This window comes from Scyliorhinus torazame, chromosome 6 (genome assembly GCF_047496885.1).
Source record: "Scyliorhinus torazame isolate Kashiwa2021f chromosome 6, sScyTor2.1, whole genome shotgun sequence".
NCBI lineage: Eukaryota > Metazoa > Chordata > Chondrichthyes > Carcharhiniformes > Scyliorhinidae > Scyliorhinus > Scyliorhinus torazame.
Window position 1 is genome coordinate 114,979,646 of NC_092712.1, and position 18,168 is coordinate 114,997,813.

Genomic DNA, 18,168 nt, shown 5'->3' on the forward strand with positions numbered 1-18,168 from the left:
AATTTATCATGGACAATCCACCTAACCCGCACATCTTTGGACTATGGGAAGAAACCAGAGCACCCGGAGGAAATCCACGCAGACACGGGGAGAATGTGCAGACTCCACACAGACTGCGACCGAAGCTGGGAATCGCCCCTGGGACCTGATGTGTTGGGTGCTCTGGATCCATGGAACACATACAGGCCACCAACACTTAAAATAGAACAACACTATTTTATTAAGCTAGAAACTGTTGAACATACTTTCACTGTGGGTTAACACGATGTTAGATTAAACTAAAAGACCTATGCCTGTCCTAACCAGTCTAGGCACTCAGCACATGGTGAAGATCTGTGCTGTAAGCTGCAAGCTCTGTCCTTCTGAGAGGCTGCATCCCGAATGAGCGGGAAAACTGATGCCCTCTATCTTTATAGTGAGTGTGCTCTAACTGGTGATTGGCTGTGGTGTTGTGTGTGTTGATTGGTTTTGCTGTGTGTCCATCAGTGTGTGTCTGCACCATGATATACTGGTGTATATTATGACAGGATCCTGGAGCTGTGAAGCAACTGTACTGACCACTGTGCTACCGTGCTGCCCTAACGCAACCCAAAGATGTGCAGGTTGGGTGGATTGGCCACGCTAAATTGCCCCTTAAGTGGAAAAAATAATTGGGTACTCTAAATTTATAAAAATAAGAATGTGTGAACCATTAACTTCAAGGAGGGATGGGAAGGGGAGACTGTCGGTCCTCCCAACATTAGGGGGTGTGGCGGCGGCGGCCTCTCACTCCTCCCTCCGCCGCTAGGGGGCGCGGCGGCGGCGACCTCTCGGTCCTCCCGCCGTTAGGGGCGCGGCGGCGTTCTCTCGGTCCTCCCGCCGTTAGGGGGCGCGGCGGCGGCGTCTCTCGGTCCTCCCGCCGTTAGGGGGCGCGGTGGCGGCCTCTCGGTCCTCCCGCCGTTAGGGGCGCGGCGGCGGCGGCGTTCTCTCGGTCCTCCCGCCGTTAGGGGGCGCGGCGGCGGCCTCTCGGTCCTCTCGCCGTTAGGGGCGCGGCAGCGGCGGCCTCTCGCTCCTCCCGCCGTTAGGGGGCGCGGCGGCCTTTCGCTCCTCCCGCCGTTAGGGGGCGCGGGGCGGCGGCGGCCTCTCGCTCCTCCCGCCGTTAGGGGGCGCGGCGGCGGCGACCTCTCGGTCCTCCCGCCGTTAGGGGCGCGGCGGCGGCGGCGTTCTCTCGGTCCTCCCGCCGTTAGGGGGCGCGGCGGCGGCGTCTCTCGGTCCTCCCGCCGTTAGGGGGCGCGGTGGCGGCCTCTCGGTCCTCCCGCCGTTAGGGGGCGCGGCGGCCTCCCGGCACTCTATCTTGGGAGGGCGAAACCTGTTTTTGCGGTTTCGGTTTGGGGCGCCGGTTATTTTTGGTTGGGTGAGTGGTGCTCGGTGAAGACGCGGAGATGCCGCTGGGTTTGAAGCCGTCCTGCAGCGTGTGCAAGGCCAACTCCTCGACCATGTGGAGGAAGAGCAATCAGGGCGAGATCGTCTGCAACAACTGCGCCGGTAAAACCCCCGGCTCGGTGTCCGGCTCCAGCTCGGGGTCCGGAGCAGCCCCGGCCGCTCAGCAGAGCAACGGCGGCAAACAGGTGAGGCGGCGGCTGGAACTGGCTCCAGGAGAAGTGGGTTGTGAGCCGCCGGTCAGGCCAGGCCCTTCCCCCTCTGTCCAGAGGTTCCTGGAACTGGGAGCTGGCTGGGAAACGGAAGACACCGGGAGGGGATCCTGGGATCATTTCTGCTGCAGCACATTGACCAGGGAGATACAAACATGTACATTAAGAACAGGAGGAAGTCATTCGACCCTTTAATTCTTCTCCCCTATTCATTTAAATCATGGCTGATCCGACTGCGGCCTCAACTCCACTTTCCTATCTGCAACTCCCTTCCTCCTAAGAGTTTTGACTCCCTTGTTACTGAGGTATGTATGTATCCTATCGCTACTGCTCTCTAGAGAAGAGTTCAAAAGACTTCATCTCATTTTTGTCTTAAATAGGAGACCCCTTATATTTAAATCTGACCCTCCTAGTTCTAGACTGTCCCACAAGTGGAAATGCCTCCCCAGTATTCACCCTGTTGAGATTCCTCAGGCTGTTTCAATAAGGTCACCTCACATTCAACCTCTTCAACTTTTCATAAATAACCCTTTCATTCCAGGAATCAGTCGAGTGAACGTTCTCCGAACTGTTTCTAAAGAATCAAAGAATGATGCAGTGCAGAAGAGGCCCTTCGGCCCATCAAGTCTGCACCAACACATGAAAACACCTGATCTGACTAGCTAATCCCATTTGCCAGCACATGGCCCATAGCCTTGAACATTATGATGGGCCAAGTGCTCTTCCAGGTACTTTTAAAGAATGAGGCAACCTGCCTCTACCACCCTCTCAGGCACTGCGTTCCAGACCGTTACCACCCTCTGGGTTAAAAAGTTTTTCCTCAAATCCCCCTAAACCTGCCCCTCACTTTGAACTAATGTCCCCTCGTAACTGACCCTTCAACTAAGGGGAACACCGGCAGCAGGGTGGCACAGTGGTTAACACTGCTGCCTCGCAGCACCAAGGTCCCAGGTTTGATCCCGGCTCTGGATCACTGTCTGTGTGGAGTTTGCACATTCTCCCCATGTTTGGGTGGGTTTCACCCCCAACAACCCAAAGATGTGCAGGGTAGGTGGATTGGCCACGCTAAATTGCTGGGTCACTGTCTGTGTGGAGTTTGCACATTCTCCCCATGTTTGGGTGGGTTTCACCCCCAACAACCCAAAGATGTGCAGGGTAGGTGGATTGGCCACGCTAAATTGCCCCATAATTGGAAACCATTAATTGGGCACTCTAAATTTATTTTTTAAAAGTTAAAGGGAAAAGCTGCTGCCTATCCACTCTGTCCATGCCCTTCATGATCTTGTACACCTCGATCTGCTCGCCCCTCGGTCTTCTCTGCTGCAACAAAAACAACCCAAGCCTATCCAACCTCTCTTCATAACTTAAATATTCCACCATAGAATCCCTACAGTGCAGAAGGAGGCCATTTGGCCCATTGGGTCTGCACCGACCCTCTGAAAGAGCACTCCACCCAAGCCTGCTCCGCCACCCTATCCCAATAACCTCTTAACAAAACCTACACATCTTTTGAACATTAAGGGGCAATTTAGAATGGCCAATCCACCTAACCTGCACATCTTTGGATGGTGGGAGGAAACCCAAGCAGACATGGGGAGAAAGTGCAAACTCCACACAGACAGTCACCCAAGACCGGAATTGAACCCGGGTCCCTGCTGCTGTGAGGCAGTAGTGCTAACCACTATGTAACCATGCTTCCCTCCCAGGCAACATCCTCCAGTGCAATCTCATCCTTCCTGTAATCTGGCGCCCAGAATTGCACAGAGTACTCCAGCTGTGGCCTCACCAAAGTTCTATAAAAGCCCAACATGACCTCCCTGCTTTTGTAATCTGTGCCTCGATTAATAAAGGCAAATGTCCCATATGCCTTTTTCACCACCCTGTCGTTCTGCATTTGGAGATCTGTGGACAAACACGGTCCCTTTGTTCCTCGGAACTTCCCAGTGTCATTCCTTATCACATTACTCCTTCCAGAGTGTATCGCCTCTCACCTTTCAGGGTTAAATACCATCTGCCTCTTGTCCATACCGTCTATATCTTCCTGTAATCCAAGACACCCAACCTCACTGTTAACCACCCAACCAATCTTTGTGTCATCCGGAAATTTACTGATCCTACCCCCCACGTGGTCATTTATGTTGTTTATATCAATGACAAACAATAGCTGACCCAGCACAGGTCCCTGTGCCATGCCACTGGACACTGGCTTCCAGTCACTAAAGCAGCCTTCTGTCATCACCCTCTGTCTCCTACAGCTAAACCTATTTTGAATCCACCGTATCAAGTCACCCTGTATCCCATGTGCATTTGCCTTCTTTATAAGTTTCCCATGTGGGATCTTGCCCAAAAGCTTTGCTGAAATCCATGTAAACTACCTCATCTACACACCTGGACACGTGCTCAGAAAATTTGTTCGGCATGACCTCCCTCTGACAAAGCCATACTGATTATTCCTGATCAAGCCTTGCCTCTCCAAGTGGAGATGGACTCTATCCTTCAGAATTGTCTCCAATAGTTTCCCTACCACTGATGTAAGACCCACCGGTTTGTAGTTCCCTGGCTTACCTCACCAACTTTCTTAAATAGTGGGGCCGCATTAGCTGTTCTCCAGGCCTCTGGCAACTTCCCGAGGCCTGAGAAAATTAAAAATTTGTGTCAGACCCCTGCAATCTCCTCCCTCGCCTCCCACAGCACACTGGGACACAATTCATCTGGACTGGAGATTTGTCCACTTTTAAGCCTGCCAATATCTCCAATACCTTGTCCCTCCCTATGACAATTTGCTCAAGATCCTCACACGTCTCTGTCCCAGAGGTATATATCTTCCTCCTCATTCTCTTGAAGACAGATATGAAGTATTTGTCAAACACCTGACCAATGTCCTCTGGTTCCACCCACAGATTTCCCTGTTGTTCCCTAATGGGCCCTACTCTTTCCCTTGTTTACCTCTTCCCATTGATATACTTATAGAATATCTTGGGATTTTCCCTACTTTTACCAGCCAGCGCTTTCCCATAGCCCCTCTTTGCTCTCCCAATAGCTTTCTTGAGTTCCATCCAGCACTTTCTGTACTCAATTAATGCCTCCGTTGATTTGCTCCCTTTGTACTTGTTAAAAGCCTCTCTTTTCCTTCTCATCGTACCCTGAATGCCTCTGGTCATCAGTGGTTCTCTGGGATTGTTACTCCTTCCTATTATCCTAGAGGGAACATGTTAGTCCTGTACCCCCTCCATTTACTTTTTAAAAACATTTTAAAAAATGTTATTAGGGTTTTCACAAAATAACAACAGAATGAAAAAGAAACCCAATAAAATTAAATACAGAACAAAGTAAAACAACCCCCGTGCCTCTCTCCCCCTATACATAAATGATAAATTAACACCCCGAGTTAACACAAAGCAAATATATACACCCCCTCAGACCCCCCCCCCAGTGTAAATAAACAAAAATAAAATAGGACCCCCCCCCCCCCCCCCCCCCCCCCCCCGGGCTGCTGCTGCTACTGACCAATGTCTACCGTTCTGCCAGGAAGTCCAAGAACGGTTGCCACCGCCTAAAGAACCCTTGTACCGATCCCCTTAAGGCGAATTTCACTCTCTCCAATTTAATAAACCCCACCATATCGTTGATTCAGAATTCCACGTTTGGGGGCCTCGCATCCCTCCACTGAAGAAGAATCCTTTGCCGGGCTACCAGGGACGCAAAGGCCAGAATACCGGCCTCCTTCGCCTCCTGCACTCCTGGCTCCCCTGCAACCCCAAATATTGTGAGCCCCCAGCCCGGCTTGACCCTGGATCCTACCACCCCCGACACCGTCCTCGCCACGCCCTTCCAAAATTCCTCCAGCGCTGGGCATTCCCAGAACATATGAGTGTGATTTGCTCCCTGAGCACCTAACACACCTGTCCTCACCCCCAAAGAACCTGCTCATCCTTGTCCCGGTCATGTATGCCCTGTGCAGCACCTTAAACTGTATGAGGCTGAGCCTCACGCACGAAGAGGAAGAGTTCACCCTCCCTAGGGCATCTGCCCACGTCCCCTCTTCGATCTCCTCTCCCAACACCACCTCCCACTTTTCACCTCCACCACCGAGGCCTCCTCCTCCTCCTGCATCACCTGGTAAGTTTACGAGATCTTCCTCACTCCAACCCACCACCCCCTGAGAGCACCCTGTCCTGTACTGTGCATGGCAGCAGTCGTGGCAATTCCACCGCTTGCCGCTTGGCAAATGCCCTTACCTGTAAATATCTGAAGGTGTTCCCCGGGGGGGAGCCCGTACTTCTCCTCCAGTTCACCCAGGCTCGCGAACTTCCCGTCCACAAACAGGTCCCCCAACCTTCTTAATCCTGCCCTGTGCCACCCCGAAAACCCTCCATCTATTCTCCCTGGGACAAACCGATGGTTCCCCCATATTGGGGTCCACACTGAGGCCCCAACTTCCTCCCTGTGCTGCCTCCACTGCCCCCAGATTTTGAGGGTAGCCGCCACTACCGGGCTCGTGGTATACCTCATTGGAGGGAGCGGCAGCGGTACCGTTGCCAGCGCCTCCAGACTTGTACCCTCACAAGACGCCGTCTCCAGCCTCTTCCATGCAGCCCCCTCCCCCTCCATCACCCACTTGCTCACCATTGCCACATTGGCAGCCCAGTAGTACCCACAGAGGTTGGGCAGTGCCAGCCCCCCCCCCCTATCCCTACTCCGCTCCAGGAACACCCTTCTCACCCTCGGAGTCCCTCTCGCCCACACAAACCCCGTTATGCTCCTATTGACCTGCCTAAAGAAGGCCTTCGGGATAAACATGGGGAGGCACTGGAACAGGAACAAAAACACATCCCACCTCTTGAACTCCTCCTCCATTTGCTCCACCAGCTTCGTGAAATTAAGTCTATGCAGGGCCCCCCAGCTCCTGGCCACCTGGACCCCCAAGGACCTGAAGCTCCTCTCCGCCCTTTTTAGTGGGAGCTCGCCAATCCCCCTCTCCTGGTCCCCTGGCTGAACCACAAACAACTCGCTCTTCCCCATGTTGAGCTTGTACCCTGAGAAATCCCCGAACTCTCTGAGGATCCTCATTACCTCCGCCATTCCCCCCCACCGGGTCCGCCACATATAGCAGCAAGTCGTCCGCATAGAGCGACACCCTATACTCCTCCATGCCCCGCCCCAACCCCCTCCAGTTCCTCGACTCCCTCAGTGCCATAGCCAGGGGCTCAATCGCCAGTGCGAAGAGCAGGGGGGACAGGGGACACCCCTGCCTCGTCCCTCGATGCAACCAAAAGTACTCAGACCTCCTCTTGTTCGTGGCCACACTTGCCATCGGGACCTCGTACAACAACCTAACCCACCTGACAAACCCCTCCCCAAACCTCTTCAGCACCTCCCACAAGTACCCCCACTCTACAATATCGAAGGCCTTCTCAGCGTCCATCGCCACCACTATCTCCGCCCCCCCTCCCTCGCCGGCATCATAACGTTCAGGAGCCTCCGCACATTCGCGTTCAACTGCCCGCCCCCTTCACGAATCCCGTCTGGTCTTCGTGGATCACCTGCGGCAAACAATCCTCAATTCTCGTGGCTAAGACCTTTGCCAGCACCTTGGCCTCTACATTTAACAACGTAATCGGCCTGTAAGACCCACACTGCAGGGGATCCTTGTCCCGCTTCAGGATCAAGGAGATCAGTGCCCGGGACATCGTCGGGGGCAAAGCCCCCCCCTCCCTTGCCTCATTCAAGGTCCTAACTAGCAACGGGCCTAACAGATCCACATATTTCTTGTAGAATTCGACCGGGAAACTGTCCGGCCCCGGTGCCTTCCCTGCCTGCATGCTCCCTATCCCTTTGGCCAGCTCCTCCAGCCCAATCGGGGCCCCCAATCCTGCTACCAGTCCCTCCTCCACCTTCGGAAACCTCACTTGGTCCAGAAAGCGGTCCATCCCTCCCTCCTCACGCGGGGGCTCCGACCGATACAATTCCTCATAAAAGACCCCATTGATGTCAACCCCACTCTGTACCACACTCCCTCCCCTATCCTGAACTCCCCGATCTTTCTAGCTGCGTCCCGCTTCCGAAGCTGATGCGCCAGCATCCAACTTGCCTTTTCCCCATACTCATAAATCGCCCTCTGGGCCTTCCTCCACTGCACCTCCGCCTTCTTGGTGGTCAACAGGTCGAATTCGGCCTGGAGACTACGCCTCTTCCTCAACAGTCACTCCTCTGGCACCTCCGCATGCCTCCAGTCTACCCTCACCATCTCCCTCACCAGCCTCTCCCTCTCCCTCTGCTCTCTCCTCTCCTTGTGGGCCCTAATGAAGATCAGCTCTCCCTTAACCACCGCCTTCAGCATCTCCCATACCAACCCCACTCGGATCTCCCCGTTATCGTTGGCCTCCAGGTATCTCTCTATGCTTCCTCGGACCCACTCACTCACCACCTCGTCCGCCAACAGCCCCACCCCCAAGCGCCACAGCGGGCGCTGGTCCCTCTCCTCCCCCAGCTCTAGGTCTACCCAATGCGGGGTGTGATCCGAAATGGCTATCTCCGAGTACTCGGTATCCTCTACTCTCGCTATCAGCGCCCTAATAATAAAGAAGTCGATCCGGGAATAAGCCTTATGAACATGCGAGAAGAATGAAAATTCCCTAGCCCCCGCCCTTGCAAATCTCCAAGGGTCCACCCGTCCCATCTGGTCCATAAACCCCCTCAGCACCTTAGCCGCTGCCAGCTTCCTACCTGTCCTAGACCTGGAGCGATCCAGTGCCAGATCCAACACCGTGTCAAAGTCACCCCCCATTATCAGGCCCCCCACTTCCATGTCCGGGATCCGACCCAACATGCGCCGCATAAAACCCGCATCATCCCAGTTCGGGGCATGCACATTGACCAGCACCACCATCTCCCCTTGCAGCTTACCATTACGTACTTGCCGCCATTGTCTGTCACAATGCTCGATGCCTCGAACGACACCCTCTTTCCCACCAAGATCGCCACCCCCCGATTTTTGGCATCCAACCCTGAGTGCCCTACCCACCCCTTCCTCAATCTTACCTGGTCTGCCACCTTCAGGTGTGTCTCCTGGAGCATGACCGCATCCTTCAGGTGCGCGAACACCCGGGCCCGCTTGACTGGCCCGTTCAGTCCCCTTACATTCCAGGTTATCAGCCGGATCGGGGGGCTACCCGCCCCCCTCCCTGCTGACTAGCCATAACCCCTCCTTGGCCAGCCACGCACCCGCACTCCACGCCCGGCCCGTTCCCCACGGCGGCAGACCCCCGTCCCAAACCCCTCTACTCACTCCAGCTCCCCCTTGACCATAGCAGCAGCAATCCGGTTCCCCCCCACACCCCCCAGCTAGGATCCCTCCTTGCTGCTTTACTCCCCCCATTGCACTCCCGCAAGTCAGCTGACTCCTGCTGACCCTGGCTACTCCCGCCTCTCCTTTGACTCCTCCCATTGTGGGACATACCCTCCTCCTCCATTACCCATCCACAGGCTCTCTGCCTCCCCCTTCCATCCCAAGCGCGGGAAACAGCCCTCGTTCCCCGCCCCCTCCAGCCTTCAGCGCAGGAAAAGGCCCGCGCTTTCCACCTGCCCGGCCCCGCCACCTCTGTCGCCGGTCCTTTTACAGGCCCAGTCCCCTCACCCCCGACTCAGGCCTCACCCTCCGCCGCGGAGCCCCATCCACCCCTACCGGCCATCCACCCCTACTCCATTTACTTACCCCCCTCCAAGAGTCCACCCAACAGACCCAACCAAAACAGTGCCCAACCCACCCTAACCACCCTCATCGAACCAAACAGAAATAAGAGCAAAGAACCCCCCCCTCAAAGTGTAACACCCCAACAGCAATCCCAGATCACCCATCCCGACCCTCAGTTTGTGTCCAGTTTCTCGGCCTGGACAAAGGCCCACACCTCCTCCGGAGACTCAAAATAATGGTTCTGGTCCTTGTAGGTGAACCACACTCGCGCCGGCTGCAACATGCCAAACTTCACCCCCCCCCCCCCCCCCCCCCCCTCTGTGCAGCACCGCCTTCGCCCGATTGTACCCGGCCCTCTTCTTCGCCACCTCCGCACTCCAGTCCTGGTATATTCGAACCTCCGCATTCTCCCACCTACTGCTCCTCTCCTTCTTGGCCCACCTGAGCACGCTCTCCCGATCAGCGAACCGATGAAACCGCACCAACACTGCCCGCGGCGGCTCGTTAGCCTTGGACCTCCTCGCCAGCACTCTATGGGCCCCTCCAGCTCCAGGGGCCCCTGGAAGGACCCCGCTCCCATCAGCGAGTTTAGCATGGTGACCACATAGGCCCCCACGTCCGGCCCCTCCGGGAGGCCTAGAATCCGCAGATTCTTCCACCTCGACCGATTCTCCATCTCCTCGAACCGCTCCTGCCATTTCTTGTGGAGCGGCTCGTGCGCCTCCACCTTTACCGCAAGGCCTAAGATCTCGTCCTCGTTGTCGGAGACCTTTAGTCGGACTTCGCGGATCGCCACCCCCTGGGCCGTCTGGGTCTCCAGCAGCTTGTCGATAGAAGCCTTCATCGGCTCCAGCAGGTCCACTTTAATCTCCCTGAAGCAGCGCTGGATAACCTGCTGCTCCTGCGCCCACTGCATCCACGCTGCCTGGTCCCGCCCGCCGCCATTTTGCTCTTCTTCCCTCGCATCTTCTTTGGGTTCACCACCACTTTTTTAGTCGCCCCGCTCCTGGTCCAAGCCATACACTGTTGGGGGAACTATTGCAATCTGCTTCCCACACCGGGAAACGTCGGAAAAATGCCGTTGGGGGCCCTGAAAAGAGCCCAAAAGTCCATTTTTAGTGGGAGCTGCCGCATGTGCGACTTAGCTCCACACAGCCGTAACCGGAAGTCCTCCATTTACTTTTTGAATGCCCCCCTCTGCTCTTTTTAAAAAAATTTAGAGTACCCAATTATTTATTTTTATTCTAATTAAGTGGCAATTTAGCGTGGCCAATCCACCTAACCTGCATATAAGAACTAGGAGCAGGAGTAGGCCATCTGGCCCCTCGAGCCTGCTCCGCCATTCAATGAGATCATGGCTGATCGTTTGTGGACTCAGCTCCACTTTCCGGCCTGATCACCATAACCCTTAATCCCATTATTCTTCAAAAAACTATCTGTCTTTACCTTAAAAACATTTAATGAAGAAGTCTCAACTGCTTCACTGGGCAAGGAATTCCATAGATTCACAACCCTTTGGGTGAAGAAGTTCCTCCTAAACTCAGTCCTAAATCTACTTCCCTTTATTTTGAGGCTATGCCCCCTAGTTCTGCTTTCACCCGCCAGTGGAAACAACCTGCCCGCATCTATCCTATCTATTCCCTTCATAATCTTATATGTTTCTATAAGATCCCCCCGCATCCTTCTAAATTCCAACGAGTACAGTCCCAGTCTACTCCACCTCTCCTCGTAATCCAACCCCTTCAGCTCTGGGATTAACCTAGTGAATCTCCTCTGCACACCCTCCAGCGCCAGTACATCCTTTCTCAAGTAAGGAGACCAAAACTGAACACAATACTCCAGGTGTGGCCTCAATAACATCTTATACAATTGCAGCATAACCTCCCTAGTCTTAAACTCCATCCCTCTAGCAATGAAGGACAAAACTCCATTTGCCTTCTTAATCACCTGTTGCACCTGTAAACCAACTTTTTGCGACTCATGCACTAGCAAACCCTCTGCGCAGCAGCATTTTAAAATATTTTATCATTTAAATAGTAATCCCTTTTGCTGTTATTCGTACCAAAATGGATAACCTCACATTTGTCAACATTGTATTCCATCTGCCAGACCCTAGCCCAGTCACTTAACCTATCCAAATCCCTCTGCAGACATCCAGTATCCTCTGCATTTTTTTACCACTCATCTTCGTGTCGTCTGCAAACTTGGACACATTGCACTTGGTCCCCAACTCCAAATAATCTATGTCAATTGTGGGCCCAACACTGGTCCCTGAGGGACACCACTAGCTACTGATTGCCAACCAGAGAAACACCCATGAATCCCCACTCTTTGCTTTCTATTAATTAACGAATCCTCTATCCATGCTACTACTTTACCCTTAATGCCATGCATCTTTATCTTATGCAGCAATCTTTTGTGTGGCACCTTGTCAAAAGCTTCCTGGAAATCCAGATATACGACATCCATTGGCTCCCCGTTATCTACTGCACTGGTAATGTCCTCAAGAAATTCCACTAAATTAGTTAGGCACGACCTGCCCTTTACGAACCCATGCTGCATCTGCCCAATGGGACAATTTCCATCCAGATACCTCGCTATTTCTTCCTTGATGATAGATTCCAGCATCTTCCCGACTACCGAAGTTAAGCTAACTGGCCTATAATTACCCGCTTTCTGCCTACCTCTTTGTTTTTTAAATATGTTTTCATTAAGAATTTTTCAATAACAATATTTTCCACCTTACAAACAACACCCCCCCCCCCCCCCCCCCCCCCCCCGTAACAAAGAAAAGAAAAAGAACTTGCGTGGCAAGACATGAACATGACAAGTCAATAAGATACAAAACTTTGTACATTGGATTCTTCCCGTACATGTCAGTTTCCGGATCATTCATGTGTTTTCTTGCCCCCCAGAGGGAACCCCCCCCCCCCCCCCGGTTGCTGTTGCTGCTGTCCGACCTTCATCTAACGCTCCGCGAGATGGTCTAGGAACGGTTGCCACCGCCTGTAGAACCCCTGCGCAGACCCTCTCAAGGCAAACTTTATCCTTTCCAACTTTATGAACCCAGCCATATCATTTATCCAGGCCTCCATGCTGGGGGGCTTCGCCTCCTTCCACATTAGCAAGATCCTTCGCCGGGCTACTGGGGACGCAAAGGCCAGAATGCCGGCCTCTTTTGCCTCCTGCACTCCCGGCTCGTCCACTACTCCAAATAGTGCCCCCAACTTGACTTGACCCGGACTTTCACCTCCTTAGATACTGTTCCCGCCACTCCCCTCCAGAACCCCTCCAGTGCCGGGCATGACCAAAACATATGGACATGGTTCGCCGGACTTCCTGAGCACCGCCCACATCTGTCCTCCACCCCAAAGAACCTGCTCAGCCTCGCCCCCGTCATATGCGCTCTATGAACCACCTTAAATTGTATCAGGCTAAGCCTGGCACACGAGGAAGAGGAATTAACCCTACTTAGGGCGTCAGCCCATAGTCCCTCCTCAATCTCCTCCCCCAATTCCTCCTCCCATTTACCCTTCAGCTCCTCTAACAAAGCCTCCCCCTCTTCTTTCATCTCCTGGTATATCGCCGACACCTTGCCCCCCCGGCCCATACGTCCGAAATCACCCTATCTTGAATCCCCTGTGCCGGGAGTAACGGAAATTCCCTCACCTGCCACCTCACAAACGCCCTCACTTGCATGTACCTGAAAGCGTTTCCTGGGGATAGTCCAAACTTCTCCTCCAGCGCCCCTAAGCTCGCAAACGTCCCGTCAATGAACAGGTCCCCCATTCTTCTAATCCCTTCCCAATGCCAGCTCTGAAATCCTCAGTCCATCCTTCCTGGGACAAACCGATGGTTGTCTCTGATTGGGGACCACACCGAGGCTCCCGTCGCACCCCTGTGCCGTCTCCACTGCCCCCAGATCTTTAGCGTTGCCGCCACCACCGGGCTCGTGGTATACCTTGTCGGCAAGAGCGGCAGCGGTGCCGTCACCAGCGTCCCCAGGCTCGTTCCTTTGCAGGACGCCATCTCCAACCTCTCACCCCTCTCCCTCCATCACCCACTTACGGATCATTGCCACGTTGGCTGCCCAATAATAACCACCCAAATTCGGCAACGCCAACCCTCCTCTATCCCTGCTACGCTCCAAGAACCCCCTCCTTACCCGCGGGGTCTTGCTCGCCCACACAAATCCCGTAATGCTCCTGCTTACCCTCTTAAAAAAGGCCTTGGTGATCACAATTGGGAGGCATTGGAATACAAAAAGAAATCTCGGGAGGACCACCATTTTAACCGACTGTACGCTACCCGCCAGCGAGAGTGGCAACATGTCCCACCTTTTAAAATCCTCCTCCATCTGTTCCACCAACCGCGACAAATTAAGTTTGTGCAGTGCCCCCCAGCTCCTAGCTACCTGAATCCCCAAGTATCGAAAGCTCCTTTCCGCCCTCCTCAACGGTAGGTCGTCTATCCCTCTTCCCTGGTCCCCCGGATGGATCACAAAGAGCTCACTCTTTCCCACATTGAGCTTGTAGCCTGAAAAGTCTCCAAACTCCCGTAAGATCTGCATTACCTCAACCATCCCCTCCACTGGATCCGTCACATACAGCAACAGGTCGTCTGCGTACAGCGACACTCGATGTTCCACTCCCCCTCGAACCACCCCCTTCCATTTCCCCAACTCCCTTAACGCCATGGCCAAAGGTTCAATTGCTAATGCGAACAGCAGAGGGGACAGGGGGCACTCCTGCCTCGTCCCTCGATACAGCCGGAAATGCTCCGACCTCCGCTGGTCCGTGACCACACTCGCCACGGGGGCTTTATACAGGAGCTTAACCCAACTGATAGACCCTCCTCCGAACCCAAACTTCCTCAACACTTCCCAGAGATACTCCCACTCTACCCGATCGAAGGCCTTCTCCCCGTCCATGGCTGTCACTATCTCCGCTTCTCCCTCCACCGATGGCATCATTATCAAATTTAGGAGCCTTCGCACATTAGTATCTAACTGCCTACCCTTTACGAATCCCGTCTGGTCCCCGTGAATCACCCCTGGGACACAGTCCTCAATCCTCATGGCCAACATTTTTACCAGCAACTTAGCAGCGACATTAAGGAGCGAGATCGGTCTATACGACCCACATTGCAGTGGGTCCTTATCCCGCTTCAAGATCAAAGAGATCGTCGCCTCCGACATTGTTGGGGGCAGGGTCCCCCCCTCCCTTGATTAATTGAAGGTCCTTACCAGCAGCGGGGCTAACAGGTCTACATACCTCCTGTAGAACTCCACCAGGAACCCATCCGGCGCCGGGGCCTTCCCTGCCTGCATGCTCCCCAGTCCTTTAACCAGCTCCTCCGCCCCAATTGGCGCCCCCAAACCAGCCACCTCCTGCACCTCCACCCTTGGGAACCTCAGCTGATCCACGAATTGCCACATCCCCTCTTTTCCCCCTGGGGGCTGGGACCTATACAGTTCCTTGTAAAAGGCCTTAAAAGCCTCATTCACTTTCCCTGCACTCCGCACCGTAGTTCCCCTGCCATCTTTGACTCCACCTATTTCCCTCGCTGCCATCCTCTTACGGAGCTGGTGTGCCAGCATCCGGCTCGCCTTCTCCCCATATTCATATATCGCCCCCTGTGCCTTCCTCCACTGTGCCTCTGCCTTCCCTGTGGTCAACAGGTCGAACTCCGTCTGGAGACTTCGTCTCTCCCTGAGTAGTCCCTCATCAGGAGCCTCTGCATAGCTCCTGTCCACCCTTAAAATCTCCCCCACTAACCTCTCCCTTTCCCTGCCCTCTCTCTTCACCCTGTGAGCCCTGATGCAGATGAACTCTCCCCTGACCACCGCCTTCAGCGCCTCCCATACTACCACCTGCACCTCCCCGTTGTCGTTAACCTCCAGATACCTTTCAATACACTTCCGCACACTTCCTCGTCTGCCAGCAGTCCCACATCCAACCTCCACAACGGGCGTTGGTCCCCCCCCCCCCCCCAGCTCCAGCTCCACCCAGTGCGGGCATGGTCTGAAATGGCTGTGGCCGAATATTCCGTTCCCTCCACTTTCGGGATCAATGCCCTGCCCAGAACAAAAAAATCTACCCGGGAGTAGGCCTTATGTACGTGGGAGAAAAAAGAAAATTATCTGGCCAAAGGCCTGGCAAATCTCCACGGATCTACTCCCCCCATCTGATCCATAAACCCCCTAAGCACCTTGGCCGCAGCCGGCCTCTTCCCTGTCCTAGATCTGGAATGATCTAATGCTGGGTCCAGCACCGTGTTAAAATCCCCACCCGTTATCAAACTCCCTACCTCCAGATCCGGAATACGCCACAACATCCGTTTCATGAATCCAGCATCGTCCCAGTTTGGGGCATATACATTCACCAGTACCACCTCCGTCCCCTGCAACCTACCACTCACCATCACGTATCGGCCTCCCTTGTCCGCTACTATGTTCTTGGCCTCAAACGACACCCCCTTTCCCACCAGTATTGCCACCCCTCTATTCTTCGCATCCAGCCCCGAATGGAACACCTGTCCCACCCATCCCTTCCTTAACCTGACCTGATCTGCCACCTTCAGATGTGTCTCCTGAAGCATGACCACGTCTGCCTTCAGTCCCTTTAGGTGCGCGAACACTCGGGCCCTCTTAACCGGCCCATTTAGGCCTCTCACATTCCACGTGATCAGCCGGATTGGGGGGTTACCTACCCCCACCCCCACCCCCCGCCGACTAGCCATCCCCTATCTTAGGCCAGTCCCGTGCTTGCGCCTCCCGCACCCTCCAGTTCCCCGCCCGCTAGATCCACATCTAGCTCTTTTGCTCCCCCCATATTACTTCCGTGAGTCAGCTGACTTCTGCTGACCCCGGCTTCCCCCGCCTTCCCGTTGATCTCCCCGTGTGGGAGTCTCTCCTCCTCCTTACCTTCCTCCACCCCCCCCCCCCCCCCCTTTTTGGCGCGGGAAAAAGCCCGCGCTTTCCTGAACCGGCCCCGCCCCCTATGGCGCAGCTCCTGTTGCGGCCATTATCCCAGTTCACTCATCCCTGAGTCTCACCTCCCTCCAGCACCAACGCCCACATTCCCCAGCATCATCATGTGTACAGAAAAGAAAAAAGGAAATTTTAGGAATTTTAACCAGAACTCTACCCACATCCCCATCCATCGTCCCACCCATGAAATATTCTTTACCCATATTTACAACCCCATATACAACCACATCCCCTCAGTTCGAGTCCAGTTTTTCCGTCTGAATAAAGGTCCAAGCCTCTTCTGGCGTTTCAAAATAATGGTGTCGGTCCTGATAAGTGACCCACAGTCGCGCAGGCTGCAGCATGCCAAACCTGACTCTTTTTTTTATGCAGCACCGTCTTGGCCCGGTTGAAGCCAGCTCTCCTCTTTGCCACCTCCGTGCTCCCATCCTGGTATACTCGGATCACCGCGTTCTCCCATCTACTGCTCCGCACCTTCTTGGCCCATCTCAGCACACTTTTTTTGTCCGCGAAGCGATAGAACCTTGCCACTATCGCCCTTGGTGGCTCATCAGCCTTGGGTCTCCTCGCCAGGACCCGGTGAGCCCCTTCCAGCTCCAGGGGGGTCGGAGAGGCCTCCGCACCCATCAGCGAATGGAGCATCGTACTCATGTACGCCCCGGCATCAGCTCCCTCCACTCCTTCGTGAAGACCCAGAATCCGGAGGTTCTTCCTCCTCGACCTGTTCTCCAGGACCTCAATTCTCTCGGCCCACCACCTCGTGCGCCTCCATTTTTACTGCCAGGCCCAGGATCTCGTCCTCGTTGGTATTCACTTTATCATTCACCTCACGAAGCTCCACCGCCTGGGTCTTCTGGGTCTCCTTCAGCCCCTCGATCGCCAACAGCATTGGCACCAGCACCTCCTTTTTCAGCTCCTCCACACACCGCTTGAGGAACTCCTGCTGGTCTGGCCCCCACGCTGCTCGCTCTCCGCCATCTTGCCGTTTTCCCCTCGTTTTTGTCTCTGCTGCAGGGCCTCTTTCCTCGTCGTTTCACCGCTGATCTCTGCCATATATTGTGAGGGGGACCTCACTGCACCTTCCCACACGGGAATAAATCGAAAAAAGCTCCTTTGGGGCTCCTCTGGAGAGCACGAAAGTCCGTTGTCGCGGGAGCTGCTGAAACGTGCGGCTTAGCTCCGCATCGCCGCAACCGGAAGAGCCTACCTCCTTTTTTAAACAGTGGTGTCACGGTTGCTAATTTCCAATCCGCCGGGACCACCCCAGAGTCTAATGAATTTTGGCAAATTATCACTAGTGCATTTGCAATTTCCCTAGCCATCTCTTTTAGCACTCTGGGATGCATTCCATCAGGTCCAGGAGACTTGTCTACCTTTAGCCCCATTAGCTTGCCCATCACTACCTCCTTGGTGATAACAATCCTCTCAAGGTCCTCACCTGTCATAGCCTCATTTCCCTCAGTCACTGGCATATTATTTGTGTCTTCCACTGTGAAGACCGACCCAAAAAACCTGTTCAGTTCCTCAGCCATTTCCTCATCTCCCATTATTAAACCTCCCTTCTCATCCTCTAAAGGACCAATATTTACCTCAGCCACTCTTTTTTTGTTTTATATATTTGTAGAAACTTTTACTATCTGTTTTTATATTCTGAGCAAGATTACTCTCATAATCTATCTTGCTCTTCTTTATAGCTTTTTTAGTAGCTTTCCCTTGCCCCCTAAAGATTTCCCAGTCCTCTAGTCTCCCACTGATCTTTGCCACTTTGTATGCTTTTTTCTTCAATTTGATACTCTCCCTTATTGCCTTAGATATCCATGGTTGATTTTCCCTCTTTCACCGTCCTTCCTTTT

General features: G+C 54.1%; 1 protein-coding gene across 2 annotated transcripts in view; it reads left to right on the forward strand.

Moving 5' to 3' along the window:
* Positions 1 to 1,318: 1,318 nt before the first annotated feature.
* LOC140424967 (GATA zinc finger domain-containing protein 1-like) overlaps positions 1,319 to 18,168 on the forward strand; it is a 30,248-nt gene continuing 13,398 nt past the window's right edge. Inside the window, exon 1 of one of the 2 annotated variants that reach the window (XM_072508701.1) lies at positions 1,319 to 1,607. In XM_072508701.1, coding sequence (XP_072364802.1) covers positions 1,422 to 1,607 — 186 coding nt within the window. In that variant the 5' untranslated portion in view covers positions 1,319 to 1,421. The remainder of the gene's footprint in view (positions 1,608 to 18,168) is intronic. The other variant, XM_072508700.1, reaches the window with a different exon arrangement.